Source organism: Protomyctophum bolini (assembly GCF_963924005.1).
Source record: "Protomyctophum bolini genome assembly, chromosome: 6".
Classification (NCBI taxonomy): Eukaryota; Metazoa; Chordata; class Actinopteri; order Myctophiformes; family Myctophidae; genus Protomyctophum; species Protomyctophum bolini.
Genome location: NC_137867.1, coordinates 37,049,366 through 37,066,124, shown reverse-complemented (window position 1 = coordinate 37,066,124; position 16,759 = coordinate 37,049,366). Strand labels below are relative to the sequence as shown.

The window sequence follows — 16,759 nt, the reverse complement described above, 5'->3', positions numbered from 1 at the left end:
CTAATCAATCCTGGGCTCTACACTCCCACCTGACAGGAGGGAGTTTCCTGGGTTGGACGTAGCAGGAACACGTTATTCCAACCAATTCCTTTCCCCTCCATCAGGCGCCCCAGCTGACCATGGGGGAGGCAGTTTAGAGACCATGATTACTGCATGCTTTTTGTGAGGCTGTACTGTACCTATAGGGGACACAGGGAGAACATTAAAACTCCACACACTCACTCCATTTCCTGTCTAACTTCACTTCATTATCAATAAAGGCATAAAAAGTGCTATTAAAGAAAAGAAAGAATTGGACTTGAGTAGCCTACTTAGTTACTTCACACTACTGGTTGTGTGACGGTGTCGCATGCGGTGAAGCCAATGGACATTCTGATCTATACTAGCAACCTGTTAGAGCTGCTATTTTTGCCTTTTTTGAAAATTATTATTTTCTCCAAAGATATAGTGACACCAGGTATAAAATGTGGTTCTAATGTCTCTCTCTGTGTGTGTGTGTGTGTGTGTGTGTGTGTGTGTGTGTGTGTGTGCGTGTGTGCGTGTGTGTGCGTGTGTGCGTGTGCGTGCGTGCGTGTCTGTCCACCTACAGCCTGTGTGACAGTGCAGTGCAGCAGCCATGACGGACGCGGTGATGGGCGGCAGCTCGGATCGCTGGGTGTCCAACGGCAGGCAGAGGACCGTGGTGCATGCCAAGTAAGCGCGGGTGGCAGAGAGAGAGCAGCATGCTATATGCTTGGGCACGGCAAGCGCTGTGCTGTAATCACTATGAAAAGCTGCTGTGTGGTTTTATTAACCGCCTCCCTCCGCATCCCTTTTCTCTGGCACTAATCTAGTGTATTCTCTTTCCCCCCCCCCCTTCTCCCGCCTCCTTTCGACGCGTGATCACCAGCGATAAGGAGCAGTGAGTTGAAAAGCTCTTTACTCCCAACTCTTATCTCTCCATATCCCTGTGTGCTGTGTGCAGTAGATCAACTCTGACAACACTGGAGCATATAATAGTGTAATGTGGGGATGCTGCGGTGTGAATGCATATTTATTCATGAATGATTTGTGTACAAGCTAGCCCTACAAAGCAGGGGGTTACTGCAGCGTGCTTGCACAATGTGCATGTGTCCATTACTCACTCACACACATAAAGATCGCTGTACAGCATGTATGTACAGTTACTCTACCATGTTCCTGCCTCCGGTGTTTTCATCCGAAACATTTAACCCGTCGTCGTCTCAACACTGAATGTATTGAATGTATTCATTGTGGGTGTTTAGTGCACATTATTTGAGTATAATCAGCTCCCTGTTAAGCAAGGAGACACTCGTGTAGGGTGTAACAGTTAATCAAAATCAATGTAATCGATTAAATGTATATATTCTTTTTTAATATTCATATATTTTTGAAATACAGTTGTGAGCTTGTAGATCAGATCTAATTATTCTTGTGTGACACCATTTATACAATGTTTAAGTCAAAAATCAATATCATCATAAATCATAAATCATTATGTACAGAGTAGAAAAAAGGGGGGATTGGGGGAAAGAGGGTGGTGGGTCACAACCTTGTCGAGACCAAAAGGGGAGGTAATATATCACTTCTCCCTTAAATATTATTTAAGGGAGAAGTGATAAATTGCCTCCCCTTTTGGTCTCCTGACAAGTGGCCTGTTTTAAAGGAAGCCAGTGAACCACATTTTGTTAAATAATAAATGATTAATTTAGTCGATTATACAAAATATAATAGCTATGGAAAATAAACAATAGCTGTCGCCCTACAAGTCATTGCAGATTAATTAACCACGTCTGTGGCTTTCAGGGACAACTGGACCATGCAGGCGGGCCCGGGCCCTGGATCAGGACCTGCTCCAGACCTGACAGATGAAGAGAAGGAGATTATAAACAATGTGATCGCCCGCGCTGAGAAGATGGAGGCCATGGAGCAGGAGAGGATTGGGTGAGATTTCCCTTACCAGGAGGACCATGGACTGTAGCCTGGAAACTAGACAAATCTGCTACAGCTAAAGTGGAAAAATAGCCAGATAGGCAGATTGGTCATGACACTCCTCGGTTTGAAGTACATTTCGCTCACCCCAGAGTTGTGAGTTGTGTGGGTGACCAATATTACTATATCTATTCAAAGTAGCTTTTTTTTTTTAAATTTGGCTGTGACGTTTGAATATGGGGGCGGCGGTGGCTCAGGCGTAGAGTGGCTGGATGGTAACCGCAAGGTTGCCAGTTCGAACCTGGGCTCCCCCAGAGTTAGTGTCGAAGTGTCCTTGAGCAAGCACTGCAGGGGCACGGTGGCACAGTTGGTAGTGCTGTCGCCTCACAGCTAGAAGGTCCTGAGTTCGATTCCCGCTCGGGGCACTGTGGGTGCTGGCGGCGTGTTTCCTCCTCCGCGCGTCATCAGTGCCCATACCCGAGGCGGTGTTGGCGAAAGGGTTTCTGTGTGGAGTTTGCATGTTCTCCCCGTGTCCCCTAGGTAGGTACCCTCACAAAAACATGCAGTAATCCTGGTCTCTAAACGGCCTCCCCCTGGCCAGCCGGGGCGCCTGATGGAGGGGAAAGGAACTGGTTGGAATAACGTGTTCCTTCCACGCGCTACGTCCAACCAGGGAAACTCCCCCCTGTCAGGTGTAAAGGAGCAACTTGGACACTCAGGCATGAAGGAAGCATGAGTTCAAGTCCGTTGCTCTCCCCAGGTTGGCGGAGGGTGTGTAGAGCCCAGGATCACATTAGATAATTGACACAGGGGTGAAAAATGGGTTACAAAATCGTGGGTTAAAAATTAAGTAAAAAAGAAAAGAGCAAGACACTGAACCCCTAATTGCTCCTGATGTGCTGGTTGGTGCCTTGCATGGTTTCTGCTGCCATCAGTGTATGAATGTGTGTGTGAATAGGTGAATGTAATGCACAATCTATGTAAAGCGCCTGCTATATAAATGCACCATTTACCATTTATGTTTGTATCTGCCCCTTGGAAATGCATCTTTCACACCGAAGTTCTAGAGTCTAGACTAATATCTACGCAGTGATATGACCATGCCTGGCCTCTCAGAGGGAAGGAGTGAAAGCTGTGTGCACAGTAAAATCCTCAGGGTTAATTTAACTCTGAGAGTGTACAAATGTAACCAAATGGATTCTTAAGGGTCCTTTGGAACGAGATAGGGGGTGGGGGAGGGGAGACAGAGTCGCCAAGAACCTGGAGAGGGAAAGAGAGAGCTTATTTCACCAAGGTAATAATCCAGCCAATGCTGGGTCCAGAAACATGCACACGCTGATCGACGGGTCGTCTTGCGGCGCGGTGTCGAAGCAATAAACCTGGGCAAGATGATAATAATGTGTGAAGAGTTTGTGCTGTTCAAAGATGTGTGGACACATGGGACAGAGTGTATGAAGTGACAGGCTTTTTTCTCCAGGAGTGGAGGTGTTACGGTATGTTGAATTTGAATTGAATTAAATGCCAGTGGGATATGAGGAAGGGGGGGGGAAATCACAGTGTGTCTCAAAGGCAGATTTCTTGTTAAAACTCAGATTGACAATCTCTACAACAATGACATTCTATGTACTGTGTAGTACAGTGGTTATTAACGAGGGGTCCTGGGACCCCCGGGGGTCCTGTGAGGGGCTTTGCCTCTAAATTATTGTAAAATTATTAATCATTATTGTACAAATTTGTAAAATCCATTTGTAAAACATTGGTCCTTGAAATACAAAATATATCACACCTGTGCAAATTGAGCGGTGTAGGCTGCAGTGGTCAGTGTGTGTGTGTGTGTGTGTGTGTGTGTGTGTGTGTGTGTGTGTGTGTGTGTGTGTGTGTGTGTGTGTGTGTGTGTGTGTGTGTGTGTGTGTGTGTGTGTGCGTGTGTGCGTGCGTGCGTGCGTGCGTGCGTGTGTGTGTGTGTGCGTGCATGCGAGCGTGTTAGGATTCCCAACAGTGACACTTTATGTCAGCCAGCGGTATTGCAGCTGTTTTTACACTAAAGTACTCTAAACGGATATACATACTACATAGCATAGGGACATACATACATAGAGACACACACGGCCATAGCTATATAGAGAAGAGAGGTGATCAAGGAATGCATTTGGTTTCGTTCCTCACTCACGCCATCCCGTTGCAGGCGCCTGGTGAACCGTCTGGATGACATGAAGAAGACGGTGTGTGGAGACGGCGTGTCCCGCTGTCTGCTGTGCGGGGAGCAGCTGGGATCGCCCGGGGTCAGCTCTGTGGTGTGTGAGGACTGCAAGAAGGTATAGTAGGAGAACTGCCGGGTTAATTACCAGTGGGTGAGAAAAAAGTACTCACACTTTTTACTAAGAGTAAAAGTAGCAAAACTGCAATTTAAGACCTACTCTATTACGTATAAAGTCCAGTATGTGCAGAATTTCCCATTTAAAGTTTTTAAATATGTATACATCTTTTTAAAATAGCAGATCTACAAGCTCACAATGAGTCGCATCGCGACGTAGATCGGCTATTTTCAAATGGTCGAAATGTAGGGCTGAAGTGAAGAACCTATAAGTTACTACTGTAGTAAAGTTTTCAAATAAATGTATAGTAAAAGTACAATATTCACCTCTGAGATGTAGTGGAGTAGATGTAAAAGTAGGCTATTGGAAATTGGAAATACTCAATACCTCAAAATTGTACTCTAGTACAGACAGTAAGTAAATGTACTTAGTTACTTTCCACCCCTGGCTATAATGACTAATGAGCAACAGAACAAAAACCTCTGTGTTGCGGGCATGCAGCTGTAGGGTCCAATAAACCTATCTACGAAACACAATCCGTCATCATATAACTGTATTGTTTTATTGGGCCTTAAATGGTTCTAACCAAGGAGCACCACCCATTTTCAACCTTATGTTCATATAATTGGTCTTCACAGATGCTCATTATTTAAGCCATGCAGCTCAGTGGCCTTGTGGTCAGAGTGTCTGTCCACCCTGAGACTATACGGGGTCGATCCCCGGCCAGGTCATTCATATTCATACCCAAAGAAATGGGAGCTAATGCCTCTCTGCTTGGCACTGCATAGGCCAGGACATAGCAGTGGAGTCAGTCATTTTGTGGTTCCACTCAAAAATAGGCCATGCATTTTTCTCCATAAAGGTTTCCTAAAGTTATATATCAATTATGTTAAGCCATCGAGGATGCTGGTTCATCATCATCAATTATACAATTTTTCCCTTTTTTTCTTTTTCTTTTTACAGAATCAAAGGTTTTATGGTCATGATTCACCAGGATGTTGTATGGCTTGATTCTAGGCTTAAATTAGTTGATTTTTGAAATGTTTGTGTACGCCACTACTATCAAGGTTCAAGGTTCCAGGTTCTTTATTATTTGTCTCCCGAGGAAGAAATTTGTCTTAGGCAAAGGGCGCGCATGCAAGCGTAGCCCTTATGTCCATGTCACCGCAGTGCAGCGCCAAATACATCTTTCTTGCAACATCAAAGAAGTGTGACCGCCTCCTTCAGAAGCTAACAAAAAGAATGCCCTATTAAGGGTGAGAAAAGGCCCACCCAGTCAACAGTGAGTCGCTTATATCACTGCATTGAGCAGGTTATCGCCTACAATGTTTAAAAGTGGAGTATGCGTGTGTCTTAAGTCCCTGCGACATGCTAGCGTTATGTCCAGAGGGTGTAACGCAGTGCTAAGGAAACAGGATATAGGCTCCTGCCTTATGGGCCTCAGGGCTCGACATTATAGCATAATTTCCATTTACAGTATAGCATACTGTGTCTCAGTGGTGGACAGCTCAGAAACCTGCCTACCAATGACATCATCATTCCATCCATGCTAATTTAGCATGCTGAAATAGAAGCCATTGTTCTTGCATCAATAAAACAAAAACTAATTAAAAGGTTTGAAATCATATTGAAATGACCACAGATGATGGCAAAAGATTTTACCTCCACAGTCCACCCCGGAGACACAGAGAGTGTAGACAGCAATGGAACTGTACCATATAGTGACTATTAGTGAGCATTAGTCAGGACCCATATGAAGATGATGTTGAAAACAGGAAAAATGTTCCATTCCCCTATTTTATACGAAAAACTGGAATCCCGCACATTAATACCCAAATGAAGGTCTGACCGACTGAAATGTTGCTGCTTAAATACATTCTGTAAGGAAGCAGCATTCCAGTTTTTTGCTACTTATCCGACACACCTGTCCTCTGTAGGTTTTTTTCTTCATACTTTGTTGTACAAGAGATATTCTGAAAAGGTTGAAAGTAGTTAAGCCATACGATACATACTGTCATACAGTATATAAACTTGATAACCTTGATGTTCTCACCTCACACAGAACATGTGCACAAAGTGTGGAATCCAAACGAACAGCCGGCCACGCTCCGTGTGGCTCTGCAAGATCTGCAAGGAACAGCGGGAGGCAAGTGTCGCCTTTGTGACTTGTTTTCAACTGTGAAGCAATTCGTAAATGTATTCATAGAAGAGTGCTTTACTAATTAAGTTATTGTTATTGTTTTATTAATCAATTTTGACTACAAAATGTTGAACAAAACATAATGCTGTATGTCGGCAGTCTATGAGATTTGTTTTCAACTGTGAAGCACTTTGTAAAAAACATGTTTATAGAAAAGTGCTATAGGCCTATAAGTAAGTGTTTATTCTTATCTAATCTAATCTGGTTTGAATGCAAAATCTAACTAAAGTGTATCCATGTCTGCTGGGAAGCCTATGACAGTAATATTTGTTTTCTTCCCCAAGGTATGGAAGAGGTCTGGTGCCTGGTTCTTCAAAGGCTTCCCTAAGCATTTCCTACCTCCTCCTATGCCAATCTCCAAACCCGCAGAGGCAAACGCCCAGCAAGCTGCAGACCCCCAGGGGCCCCCAGCGTCTGAATCCCAACCACAGCCCCAGGGTAGCTAGACTCATTTTTCTCCCCCTGTCCCTTAGTGCACCGAAAGACTGAGAGAATAAAGAAGGGCCCAGATTTGTTTGAGTAATATAGTCTGACATATAGAGGCTATTTTTCATGCCCTGTGCTTTGCTCAAAAGCCTTTAACTTTCTCTCCATCCTTTCTACCATTTTGAACTTCTTTCAGGTCAGACTCAGGTTGCCGCCTCTCAGCAGCCGGCTGTAACAGGCAAGTTATTTCAACAGCCATTAAAAGATCTCTAACCTTTTACTCCACCTTTGTGATATGTCTATACCTCCAGAGCTTTGCCATTTTCCTTAAGCACCACCTCTTTAGTCTCTCAACCCAGCAGCAGCACACACACACACACACACACACACACACACACACACACACACACACACACACACACACACACACACACACACACACACACACACAACCCCTTCGCCAGCCCATACTTCTTCTCATTACTTTTAAACCCCCACCACATACAGTATAAACCATCTTTCCTTTGATCCGCTTCCCAAATTTGTCAGCACCGCCTCCTGTTGCAGAGGGAGGAATGAGGCGCAGAGGCTCAATTAGAATGTTGAGAAGTGCATGCTGTGACACGGGGAGGTGTGCCTCCGGGCGGCCCCAGTGTGACGGGTCACCAAAAAAAAAGAAAAAAGGAAAGAAAAGAAAAGAAAAGAAACGGACGCTTTTTTGTATGCAATTGCCTGTGAAATGTGGCAATGTGGCATGCACATGACAGAAAGTGGAGAAAATGCGTATAGCTTTATAGGCATATAGGCAGTCTAGCACTGTATGTAGGTCAATGCCTGTGCAACCCGAAAGGCTGCAACATCAAAAGTATCCAGAGAGACTGGGGGGGGGGGGGGGGGGTATTACAGATTTAACTGCAGTGGAGGTGGGAAGTGGTGTGTGTGTGTGTGTGTGTGTGTGTGTGTGTGTGTGTGTGAGACATGTGTGTGTATGTGTGTGTGTGTGTGTGCGCGTGTGCGTGTGTGTGTGTGTGTGTGTGTGTGTGTGTGTGTGTGTGTGAGACGTGTGTGTGTGTGTGTGTGTGTGTGTGTGTGTGTGTGTGTGTGTGCGTGTGCGTGCGTGTGCATATGCGTGCGTGTGCGTGCATGTGTGTGTGTGCACGCGCGCATGATTTTTGTGCGAGCGCATGTGTGTGGGGCGAACCCATGCTAATTCGCATTCGTGCATGCGGTCTAGGACCACAACAACCACAGGGCCGTGCAGGCGCCGACTACCCACCTGTGGCCCCTAAACCACCTGTGGCCCCTAAACCACCTGTGGCCCCTAAACCCACAGCAGGCGGGGCTGCTCCGGGAGGTTACGCGCGGGGCAGTGCAGGCCAGGCCAGCCCTGTGGTGATGAAGAAGGCTGTGCCCGTCCACAGCTCCAGACCACCGCCGGCGGCTGCGTCCGCCACCGGTACCCAGCCAGGTGAGTAACAGCACAGGACTCATCGTGATGTATATATATATATATATATGTGTATATGCATGTCATGTGACATGCGGGAACGCCTATACTGAGTGGCACAAAACTACTTTCTGGCCTTGACAGCCCATACGTCCAATCTGATTGTATTAAACAACGTCAAACTCACCAACATTTCAGCTTTATGGAAAGCTTGAATTATCCTCTTTCTATCTACTGTATCCTATTTCACATTCTTGTAAGACAAAGCACAGTGTACCCTCAGCACTTGCGCTTGACTCCTCCCGTTGGAGACAGGTCGCTCCAACCAGAGCCGTAGTCGCCAAATACGCTTTGATCTCGCTACAAAGCCGGGGTGCTTCTATGTGCTATAGTTCCAAACATTGGAACTATCCCATTGAGATGAGCACTTCCGCATTTCCCATTGTTACAATGGGAGTCACTGCTAGTGTTGTCACTCTCATACTAGATCATGCTGGCTCCAACGAACTTAATATCAATGGGTTGCAGGTCCAATGGAACCAGATGCTTATCCATCGGTCGCAGCAGCAGCGCCTCCTGTAGCGCGGGAGGAGACGAAGCGGGCCCCGGCCGCCCGACAGCAGCCTCCTCCCCCATCCGACACGGACGACTTCAACGACTACGACTCGGACGAAGGCAGTGAGTTGTACACAGTGGTGGAAAAGAACTCACATTTTGTGAGTAAAAGTATCAATAATGCAATGTAAATCTGGAATTCCGGTAAACGGTATTGGCATCAAAATGTACTTAAAGTACAGCATGTCCCATTTCATGTTTTCAAATGTATACAAATCTTTGGAAATTAACAGATCTACAAGCTCACACTGGGACACATTGTGAGCTCGTAGATCTGCAATTTTCAAAAGATTTGAATCGGCCATTTTCAAATGGCTGAAATGTCCATAGGGCTGAAGTGGTTCATGTATGTTTTGTAATAATGATCAAAATCTATAAAGTAACTAGTAACTATAACGTTTTCAAATAAATGTACAGTGGAGTAGAAGTAAAAAAAAATTGATCCGAGATGTAGTGGAGTAGAAGTATTGGAAATTGGAAATACTCAAGTAAGGTACAAATACCTCAAAATTGTACATAAGTACCGTACTTAAGTGAATGTACTTAGTTACCTTGTTTACACCAGTAGGAGTAGTAGCAATAGTACACCATCTGTTCATCTGCTCATTCAGCGAGCTCCACTGATGTCCGTGCATAATGGCATGTTCTTTAGTTTTACAGCGTGGCTCAGGAGGTAGAGCGGCCGCTTGGGAAATCGGGAAGGTTTGGTGTGAATGTGTGTGTTAATGGGTGAATCTAAAGCAGACTGTGGAAGCGCTTCGGATAAAGGTGCTATTATAAATGCATCATTTACCATGCATTTACCTCATGGATGGTATGCAATATTGGTTTTTTTCCCCAGGAGGGTTGGGGATTGATTGATGGATTGATGGATTGATGGATTGATGGATTGATGGATTGATGGATTGATGGATTGATGGATTGATGGATTGATGGATTGATGGATTGAATACTTTATTAGTCAGAAATGTAAACAGCACGTGGTACAGACATTAAAGCTAAAAGGATAACACAAAAAGGTCCTGGGGACTTGTTTCCATTGTGGTCCTATGTACTGTATTCAATTCATCAACATTAGAGCATACCAAATTTACACAATATAATACATGTCATCAACAATATACAAACGAGATGGGGAAATTACATTTAGGTCTTAGATGTTTTTAGATGTTTTTTTTCCAGGCCAATTTGGAAACATACCAGCGTTACACATCCTTTAATAATGGATGGTGTCAGGGCATTCCACATTTTGGTGGCAGAGCAGTAGTATGAGAGCATTCCCATGTTTGTACTAAATCTGGGTGGTATCACTAGTGTTGTGGCTGTGTGGGTGACTGGGTGTCACTCCAACTGACAACTGACACTCTTAAGTAACTGGGTGTGAAGACTTCAACTGACATGACGTGTGAGTGTCTCAAATGGGGGGGGGGGATCCTTTTGAGTCACGTGATATCCTATTCTGTCTGACACGGTTAGCCAACCCTCGACGGCTTGCTCGTTGACGCAATGCCGTCGGCTGCTTGGCGCGAACACTAATTGACCTACTGTAGCAGCTTGCTTGAGTGCGCCTCACGAGCCGTAAGGCCTTGCTGTCAGCGCGCCTACCTTGCTGTCGGCACGCCTACCTTGCTCTTAAGTGATTTGAAAAGCCATGAATTTGTTGTAAAACACAAAGCCCCAGTCATCCTCAAATGAAATAGAGTACAGCATGACTCTTGACTCAAGTGATATCTTCCGATTTGTTATCAAGCAGACAAATTTTTAATTTTTTATCACTTATCATACTGGCTATTATCATACGTCATCGTGAATTTATATTCAATCAATTTGGCAGCATAGACATTTCCCTTTTGTGAGTCTGAGTTAAATCATGTCCAAGTTTGATTTCTTCTTCACTATCATCCACTCTGGCAATATTTCATGCTGATAAATTGTCCAACGCACGGCACTATAGCAAACTGGAAGCCCCTGGCAGAAATCAAATCACTGTGCTTGGTAGGAGATGATAGATGATAGGCACCATGCATTATCCAAGCACAAATCAATATCCTAGGAGCAAAGGAGAGAAGGGAATAAAAGAAGTCAATGGTGAGATGTGAGCTGTAAGATGACATTTGTGTGTGTACTAGCCCCTTGAGTGATGAGAATAGTGTCATCATGTCACTTCTAGCCTACTTCACGTTCCGAGCCGGCGGCAGCCGGCGGCCTTCATTCTCTTCCCGAGGGATGAGGTGTTACCTATACGGAGCTCCGGGAATACGGAACGGTGCAAATAATTTAGGATACAACAGGGCTGATGGAATACAGATTCCCCTTGTGATTGAATTTGTCCCCTAGTGAGAACGGCGGAAATTGCAAAAAATAGGAATGGTTTCACTGTGTCTCTCCGGAATTGGGGTGTGTGAGGACATTTCCTTTCGTTACAGATGCAGAGTTGGTAGCTAACTGTTGGTAGGCTATATGTACTTTGAATAGAGTTTGAGCCTCTATGGCCTTGATCAGCCAATCAGTCCTGACAATAATTATGATTGAAATTCTTTATTAGGAATAACCCCTTGAGATTTATAGCATCTCATTTTGAGGGGGTCCTAGAAGAATAACAAAGAATTCCCTGTCCCGAGGACATTACATAAATAATTAAATATACAAAACAACACCAAAGAACTACTGGTTTATAGAAGGCATTTGTAGATTTGGCCTCAGGTGTGTCATGCTGAGGGACAATAGCCAAGCCAGGGACCAAACAGACACCTTCTGATTCCCAGATGGCCTCTCTACCCACTCTAGCCATCTCATCAAATCTGTCCTGTGTGGGTGTGTGGCTACTGGCTAGGTATCTATTTTTACACCTCTAATAGTAAAACCGAATGAGTAGTATACTTGCTTTGCGTCTGAATTATTTTTAACCACAGGCCTTGTGGGCCAGCCGGTTGGAGACTATAGATTTGACACAAGGATGTTTACACTTATAGAGGCAATATTATAAAGAGTACTGTTTTCTCATACAATCCAGCACGGGAGGTCTTTTCAGGCCAGTGTGTCCTAAATCCTTTTGTGATTGATTCTGATTCTCATTTGATTCCTTTTATATTATATATTATATATATACCGTGTTGCTTTTCTTAAAAGAGATTTCCTGCTGGGTCCTATAGGTATAGGCAATAGTCTTTGAATGAACACCATGCATTTTCATGGTTCGGTTATATGAACACATGACGTCTTAATAACACATGATGTGTTAAAAACACATGACGTCTTGTGAACACATGTATGCTGAAACATGAGTGATCTGATGTCCAATGTCCACAATTCATCCCACACTAATTCTGAAATGAATACTTTTCTCAGCCTTCAAGGACCCCCAGTTTGATACGAATTAGGCCACGGATCCCCATTTACGATTCTTGTATCTCTGGGATCCTCACAGGTCCATTTGGTTACATTTGTACACGCTCTGAGTCTGAGGGTCCATTTCATTTAGATTCAAATATTCCAATCATGTAGCTATGGGACCCCCCTGGAACCCATTCAAGGACCCCTGGGGAGGTCCCACGTTGAGAAGCAGTGCTGGAAAGCACCAACAGCCTATAATATGTCGTTCAGCAGTGTAGTCTCCCAGCCAGCACTAACAGCCTTCATGGCTCTCTATGTAATGCTTTCTCTGTGTCTTTTTCAGCCACCCTGGGTGCTCTAGAGTTCAGCCTGCATTATGATCAGGCAACCAACAGCCTCCACTGTAGCATCATGAGAGCCAAGGTACACCGCACTCATCTCTGCACACATGTTTATCATCAATCATCATCATCCTATAAGTCACCAAATCTCTCTTCCGTATACTAGGGTGGTACCAGCCTAGTATATAAAAGGTTGCAATATGTGATTGATTAGTTGATTGAATACTTTATTAGTCAGAAATGCAAACAGCATTCCATAAATATAACATACTGACTGATCTGTATGTACCTTCATATGGGTTCCCTGCTGGCTCGGTGCTGCTGTTCATTATTATCACATTACGCATGCTGGCATTGCTTGTTTGTTTTTGTTTAGTTTTTTGCCTAATAACATGGTCTTATTGTGCAAAGGGTATATATTTTTCCCCATATGAACATTGGGGTGGGAGCTATCTTTGGGAGAGCTTTTGTTCAGTTTTGTTTTGTTTTGTCCTGTCTGTGTGTATGGTTGTACTGTTGTATTGTTTTGTGAACTGTATTGTACAATGTATCTGTGTTGAGGACCCCCTCTAAAATGAGATGCGACATCTCAAGGGGCTTATCCTTTCAATAAAGGTATATATCTGATACAGGCAGACATTAATTCTAAAAGGATAACACAAAGAAAGTCCTGGGGACTTCTTTCCATTGTGGACTTATGTATTCAATGCAACATATCATAACAAAATAACACAATAATAGCCAACATGTCACCAAAAAATTCGAACCACTATATTGTACAAAGGAAAACTTTTTTAAACGGCGGCATTGAATGCCAACTCCTTTCAATGGGAATCCCTTGTGGTATCCTGATAGATGTGTTTTTGGGGGGGGGCATTTTGAAAGAAACCAGGGATGCACATCTTTTAATGTGAGGTGATGTAATTGGACAGTCTCTCTCTCTCGTCACTCTCTCGTCTCTTCAGGGACTGAAACCCATGGACTCGAATGGACTGGCAGATCCCTATGTGAAGCTTCATCTGCTGCCAGCTAGCAAGGTGAGTGAATGCACCTGGGGTAGGGGGAGGGGCAATGTCACTGTTATTTAAAGCAGGACTCAAGCTCAGAAAAGAGTAGGCAGGAATTTAAGGAGGAAACCACAAGTTTCCTTCTTCAGATAGGCACAATACAGGAACATACCAGCAGGCGGCAGGGGGTACAGTCACAGACCTATGTACAGGCTGGCAGACACGTCAGGAAAATAGTGAGACAGCACGAGAGACTGTCAGACATAATGACAGACTAACCAGCAGGTCAACGTCATTATTTTGGTCCGAGTCGCCCCATTACTAACCCTGTCCCTAACCCTAACCACATGGCACATGCGAAGCTACGTTGTCAGATGAATGCGCCGTCGGAATTACGAGCGGATCCCGAGAGGTCGACATACAGATCATGAGCAGACAGACTGGGAAACAAACAGGCAGGTGATCAGACACGGACCAACAAAAGAGCAGGGCTTAACCACGTAATCCACATGAGCCTAGTATAGAAAGACAGACCCCCGGGAGACCCCAGTCAAGGAAGTACATATGGTTAAAATGGTTAAATATACACACAGGCTAACAGGACACAGGTGTAACACATGACAGATGAGGGGGATGGATCGTGAGGGGAGAGTGACATCTGATGGGCAGGTAGGGGCAGGACAGGAGGAGACTGGAAGGACATGGAGGATCTGTGACATGTCAGTGATTCAATCTACTGTTAGAGGAGGAGAGCTTCCCGCAGGCACAATTCTGACACCTTGTGGTGCATGAATAAACCTGTAACTGTTGTATTTCGTAGAAACCTCATATGTCCAAAACTGTTACGTTTCATGATTCAAATTCAAAAGCATCAGATCCGCAAGCATTGATCTTGCGGATCTGTTACTTTTGATGCTTTTGTGTGACACTGTAGTATTATGATCAAATAGGTCAATTAAAAATAACACAAAAACGTAAAAGGGTGAATATTTTGCTAAGAAGCCATAATATATTGTGTTTAAGGCACTACGGTTTGCATCGTGTTTAACACCCTCACATACAATTCCCACATACAACAACAGTCTCTTGTGTATTAGTGCTTAATAATTAAGCAATAATACATAATATATAGGCCTACATATTGCCAGTTCCTGGTCCTGGACCTTATTTCCCCTACTCCCCTTATCCAACAGTCTACAAAGCTGCGCACAAAGACCCTGAGGAACACGCGCAACCCCAACTGGAATGAGACGCTAACCTACCACGGACTTACAGATGAGGACATGCAGCGCAAGACCCTCAGGTGGATTCCTCGAGCCATCAAACATAAACCTGTCCACTTAACGTCACGTCATGCTCAGATGATCATATAATTTATGTCCTCATCCTTCATATACCGGATTGGTGTTAAAAGATGACCTTTAATGACTAATGCTCTCTCGTTTGGATTTTTGCAGACTGGCTGTATGCGATGAAGACAAGTTTGGGCACAATGAATTCATTGGGGAGACCAGAGTGGCTCTGAAGAAACTTAAGCTTAACCAGACGAAGAACTTCAGTGTGTGTCTAGAGAGAGTCGTCCCTGTAAGTTGCATTGAAATAAGCCTAATACATTGTATGCTCGGTATGCCATCGCTGTCGGGCGGAAACCTTGTATGTCCAAAACGGTTACTTTTCAGGAAATGTAAAAAAATTACCTGTGTTCCAATGATCTATTAGTATGTAGTAGTTATTATTTAGTCGTCACATGCTCTTTATTACTTTTTATTTTTTTAATATTAAAATAATAAAATAATAGTAATTCATTGTGAGAAGGCACTGGAGCAGCTCAGACGATTTAGGCCCTTAGTTTATTATAACAGGGTGCAGGTAAAAAGTGACAACGTTTCGATGTGTAAGTCATCTTCGTCAGGTCATAGCCCGAGGGGACAACACACTAACACAGTAAGTACACACATTTTGCAGGGGGCAGGCCCTTAGTTTTACCAATGTCACACAGCCACCAATCATTAGTTCATACATATTTTTCACGTGGAACCTACAAGTGAGGAATTATCCAGATGAAAGTTCAAGTGCATTGAGGCTATAAATATACAGACTATAAATACACAGGTGTAGGAAGGATAGTACAAAAATAGAACAACATATTTGGTTGGTCGAGAATAGTTCTAGGTAATTTTGCATGAATTAATCGTCACAGTCAGCTGTGGTACTGTATTCCCATATATCTAGATTTGGTAATTAACCTGCAGTCATCTCGTTCCCTTCACAGGCGAAGAAAAACGCAACAGCAGGCTCATCTCGAGGCATCACACTCTATGAGGATGAGGTAACGCCTAAAAAACTGGCGTGCCTAAACATGACAGATTCCTCACTAAAGCTGCAAATCATCTCATGAAGCTTGCCCGAGCATCTCTCACTCTCTCATTTGATTTCCTTCTCTCCCACTTGTGTACCCCTTCCCACACCCTTTCATCTTTCACTCTCCAGCCTGGAGCGGAGGTAGAGGAACGTGGCCGAATCCTGATCTCCCTCATGTACAGCACCCAGCTTGGTCGGCTCATTGTTGGTGTGGTGCGCTGTGTTCACCTGGCCGCCATGGACGCTAACGGCTATTCTGACCCGTTTGTCAAAATGTAGGTTCCATGATTGCTGTGATTGCTGTGATTGTTTCGACAACCTAAACACCAGATCAGCTGTGGAAAAATGTTCACAGCAAATATTTAATTTGCAGAGTTCTGAAACCTGACATGGGGAAAAAGGCTAAAAACAAGACACAGACCAAGAAAAAGACCCTAAATCCAGAGTACAATGAGGTTCGTTTTCCAAATCCCTCTGAAAGCCAGAAATCTAAACAAATGGCTATTTTTAAATTGTGTTATTGGATTGCATCTCTTTGCATCACTTGTTGATCTTTTGTGGAACAATTCACATTTCAGGAATTCGGCTATGACATCAAACACCCTGAACTGGCCAAGAAGACTTTGGACATCTCTGTGTGGGACTATGACATTGGGAAATCCAATGACTACATTGGTATGTTATTTCCTTGGATTCCTTGATCAGTGACACTTTCTGAAACTAATTAAATTCTCCAACTCCTCTGCACTTGGGCACGCCTGACTGTTTGTTTTCCTATTTGTG

General features: G+C 44.0%; 1 protein-coding gene across 1 annotated transcript in view; it reads left to right on the top strand.

The window, feature by feature from the left end:
• Nucleotides 1–16,759, top strand: part of LOC308316988 (rabphilin-3A-like) — a 37,900-nt gene that overhangs the window by 17,422 nt on the left and 3,719 nt on the right. The window contains exons 2-17 of the mRNA XM_080765778.1: nucleotides 590–693; nucleotides 1,807–1,944; nucleotides 4,117–4,246; nucleotides 6,309–6,392; nucleotides 6,731–6,884; nucleotides 7,069–7,110; nucleotides 8,107–8,340; nucleotides 8,848–8,997; nucleotides 12,611–12,690; nucleotides 13,574–13,645; nucleotides 14,809–14,918; nucleotides 15,073–15,199; nucleotides 15,888–15,944; nucleotides 16,106–16,251; nucleotides 16,350–16,431; nucleotides 16,555–16,651. Coding sequence (XP_080621904.1) covers nucleotides 617–693; nucleotides 1,807–1,944; nucleotides 4,117–4,246; nucleotides 6,309–6,392; nucleotides 6,731–6,884; nucleotides 7,069–7,110; nucleotides 8,107–8,340; nucleotides 8,848–8,997; nucleotides 12,611–12,690; nucleotides 13,574–13,645; nucleotides 14,809–14,918; nucleotides 15,073–15,199; nucleotides 15,888–15,944; nucleotides 16,106–16,251; nucleotides 16,350–16,431; nucleotides 16,555–16,651 — 1,780 coding nt within the window. The 5' untranslated portion in view covers nucleotides 590–616. The remainder of the gene's footprint in view (nucleotides 1–589; nucleotides 694–1,806; nucleotides 1,945–4,116; nucleotides 4,247–6,308; nucleotides 6,393–6,730; nucleotides 6,885–7,068; nucleotides 7,111–8,106; nucleotides 8,341–8,847; nucleotides 8,998–12,610; nucleotides 12,691–13,573; nucleotides 13,646–14,808; nucleotides 14,919–15,072; nucleotides 15,200–15,887; nucleotides 15,945–16,105; nucleotides 16,252–16,349; nucleotides 16,432–16,554; nucleotides 16,652–16,759) is intronic.